The 21,196-nt window shown below is 37.8% G+C and overlaps 2 protein-coding genes across 8 annotated transcripts; both read right to left on the reverse strand.

Moving 5' to 3' along the window:
* Positions 1 to 3,988: 3,988 nt before the first annotated feature.
* On the reverse strand, positions 3,989 to 11,448 carry LOC103978302 (butanoate--CoA ligase AAE1). The gene is made up of 2 exons (XM_009394055.3): positions 11,077 to 11,448; positions 3,989 to 5,698 (listed from the first exon to the last, which is right to left on the reverse strand). Exons 1-2 carry the CDS (start codon positions 11,272 to 11,274, stop codon positions 4,241 to 4,243), a joined length of 1,656 nt encoding a protein of 551 aa, XP_009392330.2. The 5' UTR covers positions 11,275 to 11,448; the 3' UTR covers positions 3,989 to 4,240.
* Positions 11,449 to 12,678: 1,230 nt separating this feature from the next.
* On the reverse strand, positions 12,679 to 19,655 carry LOC135607465 (protein LAZ1-like). Of its 7 annotated transcripts, none has more exons than XM_065099312.1 (9): positions 19,497 to 19,655; positions 18,923 to 19,173; positions 18,770 to 18,826; positions 18,359 to 18,467; positions 17,105 to 17,289; positions 16,939 to 17,027; positions 15,596 to 15,857; positions 14,899 to 15,150; positions 12,679 to 13,390 (listed from the first exon to the last, which is right to left on the reverse strand). In XM_065099312.1, the coding sequence occupies exons 2-9, from the start codon at positions 19,070 to 19,072 to the stop codon at positions 13,043 to 13,045; spliced, it is 1,452 nt and encodes a 483-aa protein (XP_064955384.1). In that variant the 5' UTR covers positions 19,073 to 19,173; positions 19,497 to 19,655; the 3' UTR covers positions 12,679 to 13,042. The 7 variants fall into 7 exon arrangements, with proteins under 7 accessions (XP_064955384.1, XP_064955387.1, XP_064955386.1 ...); XM_065099315.1 differs by lacking the exon at positions 19,497 to 19,655 and adding an exon at positions 19,287 to 19,474; XM_065099314.1 differs by lacking the exon at positions 19,497 to 19,655 and adding an exon at positions 19,258 to 19,474.
* Between the last annotated feature and the right edge of the window lie 1,541 nt (positions 19,656 to 21,196).

Below are 21,196 nucleotides of genomic sequence, written 5' to 3' on the forward strand. Positions count from 1 at the left end.
GATCTTCCATTCTTGGTTTCCATATCATCCAATTATTTCCATTCAAACTAATCATACGAGAAATATTACTGGCCTCCATGTTCAAATACAAAAATTAAATCACCAAAACCCCGCTCTGATACCAGTTGATGGGGATATAAACAGGAATAACCTTTATATAGGAACAAATACTAGAAGACCAAAATACGCAGCGGAATAAAATGGAAACACAATCAAACAGAACACCAAGATATACGTGGAAAACCCCTTCAATGTGAAGGATAAAAACCACGGGGCAAACTAGAGATAATCCACTAAGAGAATAATGAATGTACAAATCTCAATCTCTTGCCCAAAACCCTAGTAACAACCACAAGAGAATAACTGGGATACAAGGATCACGTCACTGCCCACAATATCTAAAACTCCCAAGTAATCACAGCAAGAGCCTACTGTAGATTTGATCTAACATGAGATGAGAACACTGCTAGATGATTGTGAACAGTCTCTCTGCGTTGTCCTTGTATTCTTCCCTTTCTTTCTCTTCCTTTTCTGCCTTGTTCTCCTTCTTCTCTTTGGAATCTCATAGCTCCAAAGATCTGCCTCGTTGCTGCCTTTTTATAGCTTTAATCTGCCTCTAAAACGTAGCCACCACACCCCCCTAATCTTAATTAGGGTTAGGTTAAGAGGGGGTGTGGGCTGTGGGCTGATAAAGCCCACATGGGCTGAATATGGGCCATCAGCCCAACAATTCCAACACTATAGAAGTCTGACGAATTTTGGCGAGCTATCCATCAACATTCTCATATTCAAATGGGCCAAAACGAATAAGAAGCCCTCTCTTGAATTGCTCTCACTAAGGAACTCCGTGGCAAGTTTTATACCAATTATACCATTGGATTGCATCTTCATCTAGTTGGATTAAGGCTATTTCTACCTTGGATTCTTCTGGGGTCCTGTGAAAGCGAAAAAAAATTTCTGATCTAGAGATCCAACTGGTTGGATTCCTATCTTCCCATCTAAAAAATTCTATCTTAATGCATGGATAGTTGTGTCATGATCTTGGGGCCCTTTTCTTGTATCTTCAGATCTGTTCAACGTAGAACTTGAGTCCCCATCTTGTTAAAATTTTCAGTAGGCTCTTTTTGAAATCATTAAGTATTTCTTGCAATCGGTTCTCAATTCTGATTTCCAATGCTTTTATTTGTGCTTTCACTGAGTTATCGGTAGCCATTACATAATACTACAAATATATAATCCCCAATTCCTATTTTTGGTGTCGGGTCAAGGGCATCAATACTGCGGTGACCGGTGGCTGCGGCGGCTGTGACAGAACAAGGCGGGGATGGTTGAGAGGCCGAAGATGCAAAGGATGGTGGACTCAGTGGGCTGCGACTGGGATTGCCCTACTTCACCTTTTCTTCCTTTCCTACTGCGGTGGCAACCGGTCGTTGCTCGCTAGTCGAAAGAAGAGGAAGCAGTTGTGGTGCGGTTGGGAACAATGCTTTATTTATGCCGTTGCGAGAAGGGAAAGTTGCCGTTGAGGTTGAGAGGTAGTAGTGGCGGTGCAATTGGGAGCAAGATCGCTGAGGGCGAGGAGCAGCAAAGGGTCGCTGAGGCTATGCGCTGCCAGGGGGTGGTCTACTGGCCGGGAATAGCGATGGCGGCTCTTTCTCGCTCGAACGAGATGGGGCAATGAGGAGGGAAGGTCGCTGGCCGAGGATCAGCGATAGCGGTGGTCAAGCGACTGGGAAGTAGCAGTGGCTGTGGAGAAGAAGGCAGTGAGGGTCATGGCAGGGATGCGGCGACGGTTGTCATTGGCCGAGAAGTTGCGATGGTGGAGCGGGGAAACAGGGGTGCGTGGCTGCCGGCGCCTGCTCTGTTTCTCCGAGAAGCAGTGGCGATGATGGAGAGGGGGAGGTTGTTGGCAAGGGAGCAGCGGCGGCAATGAAGAAACGAACGACGATGGTGGAGAAGGGGAGTAGGGGTGCAGGCTAAAACAAGGGTACGAGCCAGCCTTTTCTCTCTCTCTCTCTCTCTCTCTCTCTCTCTCTCTTTTAGTCGATGATAACTGCAACGAGAATGCCGAGGATCACTGCTCTGATATCAAATGATAAGACCCTAGGATTTTATCATGGAAGAAAGGGGAGAAAGGGAGATGATCACTTCGAGAGAATCGACCTCATTGATCACTTCGAGAGGATTGACCTCCTGGGGTTTGTCAAAAGACTTAATAATATTTCATTGTCTGCCGAAAAGAAATGGTTACATCACTATTTACAGAGTTCCACCTAGAGTCTACTAGGACTTGGACTCTTAATAATAAATAAATATTAAATAAACCTCTATCCAACTCTAACTGAACTAAACAGACTCAATAAACATTATTCAAAAGCTCATAAAATAAAAAGGATCTTAACAGTCTCTAGATCGGTTCAATGTAAGACTTAAGCTTTCATCTTGTTGAAACTTACTGAATCTCTCCAATAGACTCCTTTTGAAATCATTAAGGGTTTCCTGCAGTCAATTCTCAATCCTAGTTTTTAAGGCTTCTAATTGGGTTTTTACTGAGTTATCGATAGCTATTGCATAAGACTACAAATCTGTAATCCCCAACTCCTGTTTTTGGTATCGAGTCAAGGGCATTAGTGCCCTATCTGGTGCTGCTACTATGACTGTTGTGACACCAATCAATGGTAGCGTTGTGGGAGTAAAGGGTTGCTGTGAGGATGCCAATGAATCCCTAGGTGTCGAGAGGCTAGGAGGCGATGATGGTGGTGCAGTTGGGAGCAACATCGCCGCGGTCACTACGTGGAGGATCGCTACTATCGAGGGCTGGGAGGCAGCGATGCTCGCTGTGGTTGTTGCATGGAGGGATCGCTGTTGTTGAGGGCTGGGAGGCAGCGATGGTGATGCGGTTGGGAGCAACGCCGTCAAGGGCTCACTGCGATTGTTGGGAGGCAGTCGCATAGCTACGGCGGGATGGGACACTAGCGACCATGCAATTAGGCTAGGCACTGGTGATCCTGGCCAAGGGCGACGAGGGGTGGTACTCTGGCCGACAGCAACGGCGGCGGTCAATGGCGGGAAAGAAAAAGGTTGTGGGAGAGTCAATGGTCCTTGCAAAAATCGTAGCCTCTATGCAGCGGTGTGCCGAGCGAGGAAGGGCTCGACTGGGAAGCCATAGGGATCGCACGGCTGGTTAGCAATGAACGCCGAGCGATCGCGAGCGACCGAGGGCTGAGGCTGCGGTATGGAGAAAGGGGAGAAGCAACGGCAATGGCGGGAGGAGGACTTCTTTTTTGTTTGCTTGCTATGAAGCAGCGGCGGCGATGGTCGTTGGCCGGGAAGCAACGACGGCTAGTGACGATGGCTTGGCTAGAGGGAACGTTGGTGGCGATTGCTCGGTTTGAGGGATGGGAACCAGTGATGGGTCGCCGAGGGAGACGATCGCTCTGCTAGGAAGGAACGCTGAGGGTTGCGACAGAGATGGGATGCGATGGCCGCTGGCCGGGAGGCAACGACGGTGGTGGTGGCAACCAACGACTGCGGTGGCCGCGACAGAGACTATAGCTGGGCTTCTTTCTCACTCGAGAAGGATGTGGTTGCCGATTTTTTTTTTTTCTGAGATTCTGATAACTACGATAATACTACAGCGAGAACGTCGAGGATTGCTACCAAATGATAAGACCTTAGAATTTTATGAAGAAAGGGATTATCACTTCGAGAGAGTCAACTTTCTTAATCAGGAATCAGCCTCCTAGAGTTTTTCAAAAGATTGAATAATATTTCATTGATAAGTTAAAAGAAATAGATACATCCCTACTTATAAAAATATTAAATAAAGACTTTGACTTTTAATAATAAATAAATATTAAATAAACTTTTATCCACTAATGACATATCAATCTGAGAAATAAAATACCAGCTGGTACAACTATCCACTAACAATATCTAATCCTACATTGTATTAGAATCGCCTTCGTTATCAAGGATGTTTGCCAATAACTTCAAACAAAATCCTCTTTCTAGTTTTTTCACCAATAGCTTGCTCAAATTAGAGGACAGATGGGATGATCCAGACACAGTAATTCTTTGGAGACAAGACCTATTCAAGTACTGCAAGTTTCTTGGGGTTAACTTGCCAAGAAAATATTTGCTATTATTCTCACATCAAATGAGAAATAATAAGTAGAAGCCTTATACATTAAAGGAAAGCTTATTTCCTAAATAGCCCTAGAAATCAGTGATGAAGATTAACTCACAGCTTGCTTCCACTAATCTTGAAAAGGCTTTTTTCCATGGCCTTCACCTTCTCCCGCAGGACAAATTTCTGAACCTTTCCTGTTGAGGTCTTTGGAAGATCTTCAAAAACAACAGTGCGAGGTGCCATGTAATGTGGCAGCCTGGCGCGGCAGAATTTGATTATATCTTCAGCATTAGCACTAGAACCTTCCTTTAACTTCACAAAAGCACAAGGTGTCTCTCCCCAGTGCTCATCTGGACGTCCAACAACAGCTGCCTCGAGGACTGCAGGATGACTAAATAGCACAGACTCCACCTCGATCGTGCTTATATTCTCCCCACCAGAAATTATGATATCCTTTGAGCGATCTTTCAGTTGTATATAACCATCAGCATGTCTTACACCAAGGTCCCCAGACCGAAACCATCCCCCAGCCATTGCTTCCTTAGTTGCACTCATATCTTTGTAGTAACCACACATGATAGTGTTGCCTCTGAACATTACTTCTCCAATGGTTTTAGCATCAGCTGGAACACTCTTCATCGTAACTGGGTCTTTGACATCTACTTCCTCTAGTCCAAGATGCTGGAGACCTTGCCTGGATTTTAGTCTTGCACGCTCCTCTGCAGGGAGCGAATTCCACTCTGGCTTCCATGTGCAAACTGTACCGGGGCCATAGGTTTCAGTGAGGCCATATGAGTGGGTGACATGGAAACCGAGCTCCTCCATCTTGAAGAGAACATTGGGCGGTGGTGGTGCAGCACCGGTCATTACATTGATCCTTCCAGGCAGTGGTTTCTGATCAGCGATTGAGGCATTCACGATCATGTTAAGAACTGTTGGTGCACCACCCATGTGGGTTACCCTGTGCTGGGCAATGTTATCAAATATAGCCTTTGCAGAGATATTTCTCACGCAAATGTTTGTGCCACCTTGTGCTGCCATGCCCCATGTAAGGCACCAACCATTGCAGTGGAACATGGGCACAGTCCATAGATACACCGGCATTGCAGTCATGTCATTCAGAAGGATGGTTGCAACAGCATTCAAGTAGGCCCCTCGGTGACTGTAGATAACACCTTTGGGCCTGGATGTAGTACCAGAGGTATAGTTCAGAGAGATTGGGTCACATTCATCAGCAGGCCATTTGATCTCAAATTGTGGAGATGCCGTCGTCAGAAGAGACTCATATTCCATATTACCTGAAGCAGCAGAACTACATCCGGTTGATTCTGAGATCATGACCAGAAGAGGCAGCTTTACTTTTTCAGCAGATAAAAGTTTGAATGCTCCTTGGACGACTTCAAGTAACTGGTGGTCAACAAACATGACCTTAGGCTCACAATGCTTGAGGAGGACAGATACCATGGCCGAGTCATGACGTGTGTTAAGTGTGCAGAGAATTGCCCCAGCCATCGGGACACCGAACTGTAATTCGTACATTGCCGGAATATTTGGAGCAAGCACAGCCACCTGATTAAAAAGTCCAGATGGTTATAACAGTGACTGAAGTCACTGAACATGATGTGTCAGCAACAAAACTACGACATCCAATTGCCAATTAAACTTGCCTCCTTTTGCAAAGCAGTGAAAGACTACAGGACATTCGAAAGTGGAATAATTACGAAAGGTATACCACAGCAACAAAAAAGAAAACAAGCCATAATAATGAACAAGAGATGTTTTAGGGTCAGATAATATAGAGGCAAGAGAGACGATAGCTTTGGTGGAATTAAACATATTCAAGTATCATAAAGATATTAATTTCATCAAAAGAAATATTCATTACATCAAGAGGGAGATTCATTACATCAAGAAAAAAAAAGATTAAATATCTATGAAAAGATAAGTCAAATTGATTATTGGTTCTTGAAAAGATTTATTTAAAGAGAATGATTCATTTTGAGTATAATTAATGTAATATATACTTGGGGACTATATAAGCCCCATATGTTAGGTCATGAAACAGATAGAGTTTCTAAAATTGTAAAGAGTTTCTTGAGAGAAATATAGAAGATAAAAGTTTGTCCTACTTTTCCTCTCCATTCTTCTTATCAACTTCAATATTTGGTATCAGAGCATAGGTTAAGCTATGGTCTCTTTCCCAAATACCATCCAAATTCAGATCCCCAGATTGACAAAAGAAAATTATGATATATGGTGCATCCAAATGAAGGTTCTTCTAGACTCCCAAGATGTATGAGAGTTTGTAAAAGATGGATATGTTGAACTAAGTCCGGTAGAAGAATGAGCAATGAATGCTTTTGCAAGAAAGCAACTCAAAGATAGAAGGAAAAAGGAGAAAAAGGGTTTATACACGATCTACCAAGGGCTTGATGATATAATGTTCGAGATCATCGCTCTAGCAAATACTTCAAAGGAGGCTTGGGAAATGCTTCAAAAAGCATTTGGTAGTGTTGATAAGGTAAGTCTACAAGTTTTACGAGCGAGTTTGAAAAATTACAACAAGGTACTTATGAAACTATTTCTGATTACTTCTCAAAAATCATTTCTATTGTTCATCAAATGAGACGAAATGATGAACAAACAAGTGATCAAAGAGTAATAAAAAAAATACTGAGATCTCTAGATCTAAAATTTGATTTTATTGCTGTTACGATTGAAGAATCTAAAGATTTGAAAAAAAAAATCTTTAGAAAAACTTATGAATTCCCTTCAAGTTCATAAACAAAGGATTACAAAAAGAGGAGAAGACAAAACTATGGAGCAAGCACTACAAACAAAGCTTACTTTTGAAAATAAAGATGAATCAAATTCTCAAAAAGGAAGAGGATGTGGAAAAAGAGGAAGAGGGGGTAGAAATCAGACCAATCAAGAATCTCCAAACAATGAAGATGGTGGAAAAAATTCTAGCCAAAAAGACAGAGGTTATGGTCGAGACTGTGGACGTGGTAGAAACTCTAAAAGGTCTGAAATACAATGCTATATTTGTAAAAGGTATGAACATTACTCCTATGAATATTATTATAATCCTAACAACCAAAGTGAGAATGCAAATTTTGTTGAGGAAAAAAAAAATGAAAATCAAATTTTGCTAATGAGTTATGATAATTTGAAAGATGATCAATCTATGACATGGTATCTAGATACAAGAGCCTCAAATCACATGTGTGGCATCAAAGAGTTATTTTCAAAAATGGATACAAGTTATTCCGGGAACATTATATTTGGTGATTTGTCTCAAAGACCAATAAGAGGCAAATATAAAATTCTCCTTGAACTTAATAATGGCAAAGAATTATGCATTTCAGATGTTTATTATGTTCCAAATATGAAAAATAATATTCTAAGCTTATGACAATTACTTGAAAAAGATTATAATATTGAGATGAAAGATATGACTCTCTCAATTTGTAACAAGAATAAAACATTGATATCACATGTCAAAATGGCAAAGAATAGAATATTTCCTCTACATTTATGTATTTTTTATCAGTCAAATTATTTTAAAACAGATATTGTGGATATTTCTACTCTATGACATCTTAGATATGCTTACTTAAATTTTGAGGCTTCGAAACTTCTAGAGAAATATAATATGGTGATAGGAATGCCAAGATTTGATCGCCTATTAAAATTATGTGAAGTATGTGTCATGGGTAAGCAAGAAAGAAACTCTTTCAAAGTCAGAAGAACAAAAAAAGCATGGCATCAACTTGATCTGGTGCACTCAGATGTTTGTGGCCCTATCAATCCAATATCGCTTGGAGGAAGCATGTATTTTCTTTCCTTCATTGATGATCATAGTGACAAAACTTGGGTTTACATGTTAAAAGAAAAGAAAAAAATTTTAAGCAAATTCAAATAATTTACGAATTTGGTTAAAAAACAAAATTGTTGTAATATTAAATGTTTAAGAACAGAAAAGGTGGTAAATATATATCAAATGAATTTAAAAGTTTTTATAGAAATAATGGAATTCTACATCAATTCACCATGTCATACACACCTCAACAAAATAGTGTCTCAAAAAGAAAAAATAAGACTATCCTTAATATGGTCCATGTTAAAGGAAAGAAAAATTCCTAAAGAATTTTGAGGAGATGTTGTTGCTTGTGCTTTATATGCTTAACAGGTTTCCGACAAAGCGAATTGGTAATATTACACCAGAAGAAGCATGGAGCTTACAAAAACTAAGAGTTGATCATTTGAGAATTTTTGGAAGTGTTGTATTTGCCAAGATACTAGAAGAAAAGAGAACAAAATTGGAGGATAAAAGTTAAAAATACATTTTGCTAGGTTATCCTAAGAATTCCAATGGTTACAAACTCTACAATTTTATCACAAATAAAGTTATGATGTCAAGAGATGTTGAGTTTGACGAACATCAGATTTGGAACTGGAAAAGTGATGAGCAGCATAAGAAAGCTATATCTTCAGAAGATGATAAAATAATATAAGCAAGCACCGAAGTGGCTTTGCCGGAATCATCACCTAGATCAGCTAGGTCACATGATTCAAGAAGTCCGATTATAAGAAGGACAAGATCGATTTATGAGCTATATGATGTGACTCGAAGGATTGATACTAACAATGAAGAACTTTTTTTATTTTATCTTTTTGCACGATATGATCCATTAACCTTTGAAGAAGCTTATAGAGAAGAAAAATGATGACAAGCTATGAATGAAGAGATTCAGCCATTAACAAAAATGATACATAGGAGCTTACTGTACTTCTAGAAGACCTCCAAGCTATCGGCGTTAAGTGGATCTTCAAAACAAAATAGAAATGCAAAAGGGGAGGTGGAGAAATACAAGGCCTGATTGGTTGCAAAGGGATACAAACAATAATATGGGATTGACTACGAAGAAGTATTTGTACCAATTGCTCGATTAGAGACAGTAAGATTACTTCTCTCTCAAGCAACTTCTTCTAGTGTTTGTCATGCAATCTGGCTAAGAAGATTACTCCAAGAATTTCATATGCCACGGGAGAATTCAATCAAGATTTATGTTGATAACAAATCAGTTATTGTCTTAGCCAAGAATCCAATCTACCATAAAAGATCGAAGCATATCGACATAAGATTTTATTTCATGAGATATCATATAAAAAATAAAGAAGTGGAGCTACATCATGTCAAGACAAGTGAACAAGTGGCCGATATACCTACAAAACCTCTTAAATTTGAAATATTTCAACAACTTCGAAAGAAACTTGGCATGTTAGATGGAACAAGTTTAAGGGAGGAGAATGTTGGAATTAAACATGTTCAAGTGTCATAAAGAGATTAATTTCATCAAAAGAAATGTTCATTGTATCAATAGGAAGATTCATTACATCAAGAAGAAAAAATAGATTAAATGTCTATGGAAGGACAAGTCAAATTGGTTATTGGTTCTTGAAAAGGTTTCTTAAAAGAGAATGATTCATTTTGAATACAATTAATGTAATATATCTTTGGGGACTATATAAATCTCATATGTTGGGTCATGAAATAGATAGAGTTTCTAAAATTGTAAAGAGTTTCTCGAGAGAAATATAGAAGATAAGAGCTTATCCTACTCTTCCTCTATTTGATAACTTCATCCCTTCTTCCTATCAACTTCAACAAGCTTCACACACAAGAATTAGTTGAACAAGTTCATAATTTAAACTCATGTCAAATTGTTTAATTCATTTCCAAGAAGTTGATATGCAAGGAGATTACTTACTTCTAGTATTGGACATACTCCCAAGTTTCTAGGAAAAATTCCGCCCTTTGTTATTTTTTTTTATAGAGCATTTTATATTATGTTAAGGCCAAGTTGTTTTATGGCATGATAGATAGCATGCCCATACTCTTACAGCGAGGCATGATACCTTGCCATGCCGGTTGCGATAGGCCAACAGTTATTCTAGCCACCTCCTGTATGGACGACCATCACTTATACCAGACATCTGTCTAGCATTTGTCTTTCGAACAATGTTGACACATGTCGATTGGCAGAAGTAACATTCATTAAGCCATATTCAAAGAAAATTCATAAAGATAGCAAATATATCATATGATACTTTCCTGACTGAAATAGAATAACATCATAGGAGGATCCTTAATTGAAGAACCAATGGTTTACAAACAAAAAATAAAAATTAGTTGAACTACTCGTGTGCAACAAACTCACCAACAACAAAAAGAAACCAAACATGAAATAAAAGAACAAATTGAAATAATGTAACGCTTAGGTCATGATTTACAATGTGTCTCTAACAACCAAGACTGCTTTTCTATCAACAAGACGATGAGTTCTATTCACTTCAATCTTTTTATCTCATAAGTTAGGACATGTGACATGCCTATAAAGGATAACCAAGATTGCTTTCCCATTAAAAGGTGCATGAGGTCCATGCAGTTAGATCGATGGATGCTCCATATATGCATCTGTCTAGGTTCTTAATAGTGAAAGAGCTAGGAAGGGCAAACCTAGAATTAGAAATTTAGTAAATATTCCAGTCAATTGTCTGGTGCTGCATTCCATATCAAATACTGCAATACTATCTAGTTGGACAAGTCATTGTCATCCCCCGTATGTCCTCATACCACTCGAATTTTATATCACCAAACAGTGACTGTTGGAAAGGTCAATGTGATCCGGAATTGATTTATCTACTGTGAAGAGCTCCATCTCATCTCATAAATAATACTAAACAGAGATACAACCATCGAGCATACTATTCTGGCCCACTAAAATTTCTAAGCAGCTGTTTCATACTAATCAGAACAAAATAGAAAAAAAGGGGAACAATCCAGCGACAATAAAATCATAAGCAGATAATGTGAGAGCAAGCATCAATATCGAACTAATAATCTACAACAAGTGTAATTAGGAAGAGGAAGAGATAATTACGACGTCGCCACGGGAAACCCCCAACTGGGCGAGAGCGGAGGCGAGGCGGAAGCAGCGGCCGCGCGTCTCCCTCCACGTGTAGGCAACGGAGCCATGGACGACGGAAGTCCGGTCGCCATACACGAGGGCGGCGCGCTCCAGGAAGCTGATGGGCGACAGGGGAACGTAGTTTGCCGGGCATCGGACCGATGCCTCCATCTCGTGCACTCGCAGCTTTGGTTAGCGCCTCCCGGGCGCGCGGTGTCTATTTAAGGAGAGGGGGGGCGCAGGGGGGAAAAGCTCGATGGGCGCGGCGCAGAAGGCGAACATTGTCGCCTGGCTCGCCCACCAGAACAGATGTACTCGCCGACCAGAACAGATGTACTGTTCCGCTTCTCGTTACAGGTCATTGCTTACGCAGACATCATGAAGCCATTGGCATTAAGACTGTGGTGATGGAAGTGACCTGAAATTAGTTACTGTGAGTGGCTTGATTTTTATATTTTTAAAAATTATATTAAAGTTTTATACTTGTTAGTCTAATAATAATTTTTTTTATTTTTATTTTATAAAATTATCTTTTTAATAAGTCTCAATATTTCACTTTCACATGTATAAATGTCTCAATATAATTTTTAAAAATTTAAGGATCGAAATATTAAAAATAATTAATTATAAAAAATAATATATAATTAATCTTGAAAAAGATGGGATTACTATGAAATAATATCACATAATCGAATCAATGGGATGCGAACATGATCGTATTAGCCGATGATAAATAAATAAAACATACATGAATAGATCATCTTTCATCTACTTATTTGAACTTGACAATGATGAATAGTTTGATAAAAAAAAATTATTTATATTTTTATGCCATTTAGTTCTAAGTTCTAAGCTCGCAAAATTAATTGTTGATTATATTTAAAGAATTAAAAAGATCCAATTACAACATAAAAAAAGAAATGTTCGTTTTGAAGTAGACAAACACAAGTGGCTTGCGATGTCACGTACAAGGGACCTTTTTACCTGCACGGGAACTACTTGAACGCTCGCTACGTGTCTGAGAGTGAACACTAGTGTTCATTTGGGCAAGCTGCATTGTTGCATTGAAGTACTATCCATTTCTTTAGATTGTTAAAGCCATCCACAAGTCTTAAAAACACTTCGTCCCGAGCACTGGAATTTCCACCCATTGTCTCAAAGTTACGGACTGGTCTGACTGGTACAAAATGCAAGCAAATGCCTACCTTCAGAGCTACGATGAGTCTGCTTGATCACAAAGTAGAGTTACAACTTCAGATACTGATTTGTTTGGTACCAAAGATCCTAACAATTTTTCCAGCTAAGTGTGCCGTATATAACTCTGCTAGATTTAATTCAACTAAATCAAAGCTCATGCGGTTGGAAGACCACAAGTGTGCCAAAGCTCAACCTATAACAGTGCGCCAGATGAACAACTCCATTTCTCCAAAACTTCTATCTTAATTAGATCAAAATTCAAAGAAAAAATAGGAGACAAACAGTCTTAACCAAACAAACCTTTCTGTAGACGCATGAGTATTCAAGCAAATTATCTGGGGAGTAACATGAGCAGCTTGCAACTTGTAATTCTGGCTGTCGGTTGAAACCGTGTTCTTTTATTGGAAATGAAATGACATCTAGATGCCTTTACATTGTGCTTCACAAGATCCAAAACATAATTGCTTAGGCTATTGACAATACATGAAGGTCCCAATCCATAAAACTCGGCCAAAGGAGATGGTTGACGCTTGCCGAAATTTCCTGCTCCATCACAATTAGCAGATATACAAGAGTACAGGTGGGTTTTTTTTTTTCGCTGCAATGGTAACTGCCTGACTTATTCCATGCAATGCCAACAAAAATGCCAATCTTATAGTGCATAGGCTTGCAACTTTGGTTCTCTCTGCAAACACATAATGATGTCCATGGTGAAATCTAGCGACTCTCCGGTAAAATATCCTCAGTCCTTAGTGATCCACCTACGTCCATGGATCTCATACCGACCATGACCAAGACCACTACTGTCTCCACCTTCCGCACTTGTATATCCTGATTTTCTGCGATGTCTTCTTCCTCTTTTAGACCCACTGTCGCTATTACTTCCATACAGTAATGGGTCATCGATTCCACGAACAACCCGCCTGGAAGGAGGAGATGACCCTATGCAACTATCATCCTTGGTTCTCAACTTCTTATCATGCTTTCTTATGTTCTCAGAGATCTTGTGAAGCTTCTCATTGAACCGTGTGAAACCCTTCTCCATGGGCTCCACTGCATGGGTGACTGTAAACTTCAAATCATTTACAATCTGCAGAAGACAAAACAAGGTACTGTAAAAAGATCAACTACAGAAAAAGTAGAAAGTACCATTATAAGCAGATAAGTTTCTCCTCCTGTGTTTGCTTCCCAAAACAAGATGTATACCACTTTTCTGCAAGATTTAAATCTGACCTTCAGGTTGATGTGCCATACACTTCAATGTCTATCAACTTCAAAGGCATCTTCACCTCAACCAATAATAAGTAGCACCAAAACTACCACAATTATGATTGTTTTCATCTCTAATAGAAAAAAACAAACAACCTATGCTAAAAAATTTTAATCTGTCATAAGGATTCTTCAAATTCATCTGAAACATGATTGGATTACAACTAATCAGGCTTTCCCCCACAGGCTGAAAAATCAGTCACTTAGCCTCCTCTTCTATTCTGATTTATAAAGAGATTGACAGCAAGTAACCATGGTAGAACCAAAGATAAGACTACAACCTTTGACTAAAGAAACCATGTGACCTAGAGTATGGTTTGTGTGATGGCACAGAAATTATGAATACCAACAATGTTGCACTTCCCAGAGAAGTTTTAAATGATTATCTCAATTTCTTGGCTGTCATTTAAACTATAACAGTTAGGAGCAGTGATCTCAACTTGCAAGCCACTGCCAATCAAATTCCATGTACTAGGGCCATTGACCATCCCAGATTTATAATGAAGTTTTTTACTTGCTATGCAGATAGTGAAGTTAGCATCAAAAATTAATTTATACAAGTCATACAAGAAAAAGTGAACGGAATTAGAAATTCCATGGTTCCAGAAGCACATAATGCTAAAACCAATTGGAGAGAAAAAAATATGCTAGATGTAAATGAACCTGTAGGTTAAATCTACATACAGGCACCTTGCACCATCAGTTATGACCCTTCTTCGAGTGGACCCCATTTTTGTTATTGTAGGACCTTACAAGAATAGCAGACTTGTGTGCAAGGTGTGTGAAACTTGATGTTGCTTAGGCAAACATGCAAGTCTACTACCCTAGAGCGGCAGTTTGACCGAACAAGGAACAAAGATACTGAAATGCAGGAAGACTAACAAAATTCCTAACCAATCCTTAGTTTGAAGGACAACACTATTTAGTCAAGCATGAAAAAAGAAAGAGAGAAATTGGCACAAAATGGAACAAAATAGTCAACATGTAATTTAATTTTAGTACTCAGAACACAGGATATGCATAAAAAGATCAGTAATATGTTTCAGCTTTGCTATGTAATGGAAAAGAACACTTTTTGGGTAGATAACAAAAGCCCACATCTAAATTTGATATAATGAAGAACACTCAGCTGTCACACCAACATCTACCAATCCTCATATGGAAATGCAAACTGCAAAAAAAAAAAAAAAAAAAATCCTACATCCAGATATGTGTCTGATATAATGAGAGTGCTTAGATAGAAGAGCCCTAAAATGAGTCCAGATTGGAATTGTGAACCTTGACAATAAGAGCATGGTGGCATGTAATATGAGAGAAAGACTAACATACATATTCTCCTCCTCCAAGAACAACATCACGAACACTTTCTCTAATGGCTGTCGTGCTCTTGGTACAAATATCAGGCTGGGGAAGTCTAAGCTTTGTAGGTCTTTCACAGTCTCTGACCTCATCAGGGTCTAAAGGGCAGTCCAAAGATGCATAGTTTCCAAGAACTGATACACCTCCAGCAAAGCAGACATCCATTAACTTGTATGGCTTGGCAGGGAACACATAGAGATGGACAACGGAAGCAACACACATCTGTGCTGGAAGAACAAATGGGTCTATTAGAGTTTTTGCCTTAGTTTCCAAAAATATAAACTGAAAATAAGAACATTTTACAAACTGATCATATAGAAATTCCATGGAACTTGCTACAAGAAAACATGTATGAGTGCAATTATGTAGGTATCTGATTCCTATAAAGAATAAGATAAATTAATAAAACAACACCAAAAAATACACATGATAAATTATTACTGCATGTTTTATCAACAATCAACGGCTTTCCATTTCTTATAAAGTCGAAACAAAATAAACAGACTATAACATTTTCTTTAACATATACAAAACAAAACAGGAGCCAATGTCATTGACAATGCAAATTATTACATAAGCTCAATCCAATTCAAGGCACGGACCTAATCTGTGGAAATTAAAAAAAAGCAAAAACAATATGCTAGATCAATGAAACAACAAAAAGTACCTCTATACAAATAATGAAGTCCTGAACACTTGATTTGAACTGTAAACCTTGGGCAATAGGGCTCTTAAACAAACCCCAACTATAAAGTAGTGCAATTGCCACATCTTGCCACCATGTCAAAAAGACGATTGATTTGAACATCACGAATTTAGCCAGTGGTTTTATATGAGCTAATTCATCTGATGTCGCAGCATAAAATTGGACTAAACAGTATAATGCCCATGACTGACTGAAATTGAGAACAACAGCCATGTACGGGTACCTACAGAATCAGTAAAATCTCATAATTTGTCACATTGCATCAATCAAAATCAGACACTTAACATGTAACACACAGATGATGAATATTATGACAGGAAACAGTCTTTTTCATATGGCGAAAATGCATACCATGATTATCATCCGAATGCTTCACCAAGGTTCGAAATACCGTACCGTACTGGCGTTTCGACGTTCGCTCGGTACGGTACGGTACGGTATACCGAGCGGTATATATATATATATATATATATATATATATATATATATATATATATATATATATATATATATATATTTAAAAGTCGACGTCGAATCGCCTCAACGACGTCGCCTTTTCCTTCCCCACGCGGGGCGACGTCGTCGAGGCTACGCGACGTCGCCTCGTTTATTTAAATAATATATATATATATATATAAGCGCCTCGACGACATCGCGTCGCCTCGGTGACGTTGCTGAAAAAGGCGACGTCGCGTCGCCTCGATGACGTTGCTGAAAAAGGCGACGTCGCATCGCCTCGACGACGTCGCCGAGCCTTTTTCTATATATATATATATATATATATATATATATATATATATATATATATATATATATATATATATATATATATATATATATATATATATATATATAAATATTATTTTATTATTATTATTCGTTCCGTCCGGTAATGGGCGGTCCGCGTACCGGTATACCGTCGGACCGGTACATACCGCCCGTACCGGGCGATATTATTCGGTATTGCTTACCTTGTGCTTCACATTCTGCTATCTACAATAGAAGGCACCACATTGAATTTCAAAAAAGATTTAAAGCAACTTATAGATAAGAAACACAGCAAAAGCACACTAAGAGGAAAATCAAGCACAGATAGGATGATTTATTCTAGTCATTCGATGTTTAACTTCAGTCAACCTTATTAATTGACAACTTTGGAGCATAAGAACTTTGTAATTTATGATAGACAAACTGGGGATGACAATGAGTTAAAAATAAATGCTACTTAAGTTTTCTCAAATATATACAGTTAAAACAGCACTTGTTTCAATGAACCACATCATATCAACTTAGCCTTCACTTACCCGCAAGTCCATTTAAACTCCCCATCACAATATACTCCAAAAGCTTCAAAAAATACAGCTAAAATGGCAGTTACAGTCTTAATTATCATCTGTACAAAAAAGATAACACCATATGAATCACACCCTTCACAGATAGGTATAACAATTTTCAGGTAAAAAAACTTACATATTGGACAATTCCAATTTTGATAATCTGGTAAAACCACTCGCCTAGTCTCCATGGCTTCAAAATATAGTTCATCAGAAAAGGATGCTTTATGACTCCCTTCTCAGAAGCATTCTCTAATAAGGGTGTATTAGAAATTGTGGCACCCTGCCTCTTCAAAAAATCGATTGTTCTCTCTTCCCCACCTAAAGAAGAGCAGGACTGCAATCAGAAATTACAGCTAAATCCTATCAGGGAAAACACATTACACACTCATATCATTGATCAATTAAATATCTACCATCAAGCTGGAAGGCTTAGGAAGTTCCTGACTATGTTGCCACCATCTAACATATGTAATACAAAAGCTACTAAATGGTCATCCTCCACAAATAAGCATGTATTTTTAAATATTTAAAGTGTTAAACACATTAATATGACCATCTTACTGCATAACACCAAATGGAAACGAAATCTTGGTGATCTAAATAATCATGTGACCAATTGTTAATCTTCTAGAAAATTGCATCTAGCGATATAAAACTAAAAAGTCTCTTTTTTTTACTCTATGATGATCCCAGCATGTCGCTCCACCTAAAGTTCTGACAAAGCTTCTGCCACTTTAATGAAATTTTCCCACAGCCAATAGTACCCTGGTGCAATAGTAGTAACTCCTGGTTAAAAAAGTAAAAACTGGACACTGAGTTTTATGCTCATCCAAGTTTAAGAAAGACTCAAAACTTGCATAGCCTGGTCAGTTAAGGAATAGCCATGAAGATGTGTGACAATCCATATGCTCAATGCAACAATAGACTGTATATCAATTATGGTATCAAGATGACCTTGGTTCATCTTCATGATTAAAGCCTGATATAGTGAAGTATTAGGTGAAAAAGAATGTTTGATGATCAACTATATCCTCTCTAAGATAGATGCACGATCATGAAACTTTTCTTAATAAAGCAATCATTTCTGTTCTATTCTAAGGATGAGAACTAAGTGGCATGCAAGGTTGCAAATTATCAACACCAAGAAAAACATATCATAGACTTTCTCTAAATGAGAAATATCAAACCATCAGGAAACACAGGAAAATGCAACCCACTAGCCAATTGAGCACAAACGACTCATTGTGAACATAAAAAAATGGATAAAACATACATATATCAAGAAAGAGATCAAGTTTGAAGGAGAAATGACACAAATAATCTTCATCGACAAATAAGAACTAGAGACAGATCATCTAACAGGATCTTCTCTAAAAAGGAGGCATACCCAGGCAGGCAACAAGATATCTTCCAAAGCAATACATGGCAAAGGCCTCATAACAATCACGCAGAATCTCACAATCAACACTGACCGATGGATTCACCAGTGATACATACTACAATAAGAACAAAAAGAAGATTCAGCAGTCTTTCGAACATATAATTGCAGCACCACCATTATAAGAAAGTGTCATATATCACTGAAAAGAAAATTTCATCCTTTAAAATTGTTGTTGGTGTTGGTTAGCAGTCAAAAAATGCATATTGTACTTGTATCTTTAATTCAAACCCCCATATCTTCTTTAAGACTTTAAGCCAAAACCCTCAAGTGATGACAAAACTCACCAACTCAATGGCATACCAATGGTCCATTAAGATCACCACTTTTTAATTATGCTCCAGTGACTAATGATCTTACCGATTCAATGGCGTAGCAAGGAACCATTAATATCACGCCAATTAGAAACTTCTGCTCCTGCAAGAATGTAGGCCAAACAACAATAAGATTACAAGATAATAAGTACTCCAAGCACATATTGAACAAAAGAAGGAAGAGAAGAAGTCGAGCAACCTCGGGGTTCTTGTATGCAGAAAGGTGTTGGAATAGAAGGAACATGGAAAGGAAGAGTGTGACAACTACCGAAACACCACCAACAGCCGTGGCCCATATGGGCGGGGAGTAAGATAAGAGACTCTGGAATAGCTTCTCCGTTATCTTCATGGGGTAGAACGACTCTCAACTTCCCTGAGAACTCACAGCTTCTGAGGATAATTCTAACCAAAAATAGATCGTCAAACACATCTTTATACTCGATCAGTGGACTGCAAGCAAATACAACAAGTGTTCATCAATATTCAGCCTCATAGGTCAAAAGAATGACCAAATTTGGCGACAAAACGACTCACAAATTGTGCCAAATCACAAGATCGATCACCTTGCAACAAAGGGTAAACCCGAGAAGGTAACAACGTATGTTAAGAGCCCACAACTACTCAATCTATTCAAACCGCAATCTAAACCCAAATCATGAGAACGAGAACCGAAACCAACCAAAAGATTTCACATTGGATCAAGAATCAAAATAACCGCAGAATCGCTTCGCGGAGCTGGAATTGGAACAGAGAAAGAGGAGAAAGATCAAAACCTAGAGGGCAAGGGGTGGAGAGAAGGGGAATTAGCGCGCGTGCCGTCCGCCTCTGCACCGATCGACGCATCCCGTTCGAAGTCCTTCCTCTGGAGGACAGAGGGAGGCGATGAGATGCCACTTGGCCGGTGCGATTGGAAGCGAACGGACGGCAGAGATCTGAATCAAGATGCGATAGCGGTGTGAAACGTAGCAAGGGGTGATTGTGCGTCTTCCTGATCGCGATGGACGGTGGAGGAGCGACGTTAGGATAACTCGGTGATGGTTGAGAGAACGCTGTATTGTACTATTTCGTGGCGAAATAATTCCTTTTTTTAAAATCTTTTTCTCGTGTAAAAGAATGAAAATATAATTCGAATATTATTTTTTTTTCGAAAGGAATAAAGTTTGATGATTTTTCTAAAAAATACCTATATTTTAGATATTTTTTCAAAAACATTCCTTTTGTTTTTTTTCAAACGTTTTTTTTTGTCAAAAATTTTCACTCGATTTTTTTACCAATTTTTAACTGTTATAATATTTTTCGTTTATACTATTTTTAATAATATTAATAATATTAATAATATTTTATTGATATACTAAAAATACTATAAATATTATTAAAAAAATATTATAAATGATATCTTATCGTGCTTCTTTAATTGTCATTATTCATATCATATTTTTAGGCTTATAGCTAATTTGATTGTGGTCATAAGTCTATTAAGATCATTCGTAGTGTTTTTATTTTATTATAGTGACCAAAATACAGTAACAAACAAAAAATATTATAATAGACCAAAATACTGCAACAAATGAGAAAAGTTTTAGGATTAATTTAAGTTATTTTTAAATTATGAGTACTGTTTGAAAAAATAAAATGAGGTATTGATTGAAAAATATTTAAACTATGAGTATTTTTTTAGAAAATCATCTAATAAAATGTTGTCTTTTTTATGTGACATAATGTTAGAATATTTACAAAAGACTTACATGTCATTAAGGTGATTATAACAAATTTATGATGTCATCGAGGTAACTAAAATTATCTAACTAAATTAAGCTCGATTACCGAATGAGTTAACAATCAAATAGTAACAAAATAATCATATTAGGTTAAGGTCTTGCACTATAACAACGAACCTCCTATATCCCAAACATTAACCCCATGTTTGTAGGGTTTGAATATGTGAATAAGCATTTTTGTTCGTGTGATTATAGTTTTATTCTTAATTATTAATAGGATAATGACGAATAGTCTTATAGTAAATTTAAAGGCATATGGCTTATAATGTGTATGTATTGATACGGTCATCATTTTCAATAAATCAGTATTGCAAAATTCAATGACATGTCACAATGAACTTTGGAGATGAAAAATATAAATGATATATTCTCTTGTTAAGACGATGATTATAAGAATAATACTTTATAAAGCGGTCTTCTAAAATATATTTTCGTTTAAGATTTACTAAACAAATATTTACGAGCCTTAGATGTCTACATATACATGCTAACTTGATGAAAAATATGGTTTTACTCAATAAATCATGATGTTATCTTTTATAGGAAGCAAGATATGAACATCTTCTATCCTTGAGCCGAAGTAAAGTATTGAACATGGATTTTAAACGCATACTAACTTAAACGATAGAGGGGCCTTATCGAACAAATCCTGATGTAGTTTTTTACAACTTCTACTCTCAAACTGAAGCGAGACA

Source organism: Musa acuminata, chromosome BXJ2-3 (genome assembly GCF_036884655.1).
Source record: "Musa acuminata AAA Group cultivar baxijiao chromosome BXJ2-3, Cavendish_Baxijiao_AAA, whole genome shotgun sequence".
NCBI classification, from domain to species: domain Eukaryota; kingdom Viridiplantae; phylum Streptophyta; class Magnoliopsida; order Zingiberales; family Musaceae; genus Musa; species Musa acuminata.

What these genes read in the sequence shown, in the direction of transcription:
- LOC103978302 (XM_009394055.3), bottom strand. Translation starts at nt 11,274, where the DNA reads ATGGAGGCATCGGTCCGATGCCCGGCAAACTACGTTCCCCTGTCGCCC. An exon ending in GGGTTTCCCGTGGCGACGTC is followed by an intron (nt 5,699 to 11,076) that starts GTAATTATCTCT and finishes CTTTTTAATCAG; the next exon opens with GTGGCTGTGCTTGCTCCAAA.
- LOC135607465 (XM_065099312.1), bottom strand. Translation starts at nt 19,072, where the DNA reads ATGAAGATAACGGAGAAGCTATTCCAGAGTCTCTTATCTTACTCCCCG. An exon ending in AAATTGGAATTGTCCAATAT is followed by an intron (nt 17,028 to 17,104) that starts GTAAGTTTTTTT and finishes TTTTTTGTACAG; the next exon opens with ATGATAATTAAGACTGTAAC. An exon ending in GAGTTTAAATGGACTTGCGG is followed by an intron (nt 15,858 to 16,938) that starts GTAAGTGAAGGC and finishes CTGATTCTGTAG; the next exon opens with GTACCCGTACATGGCTGTTG.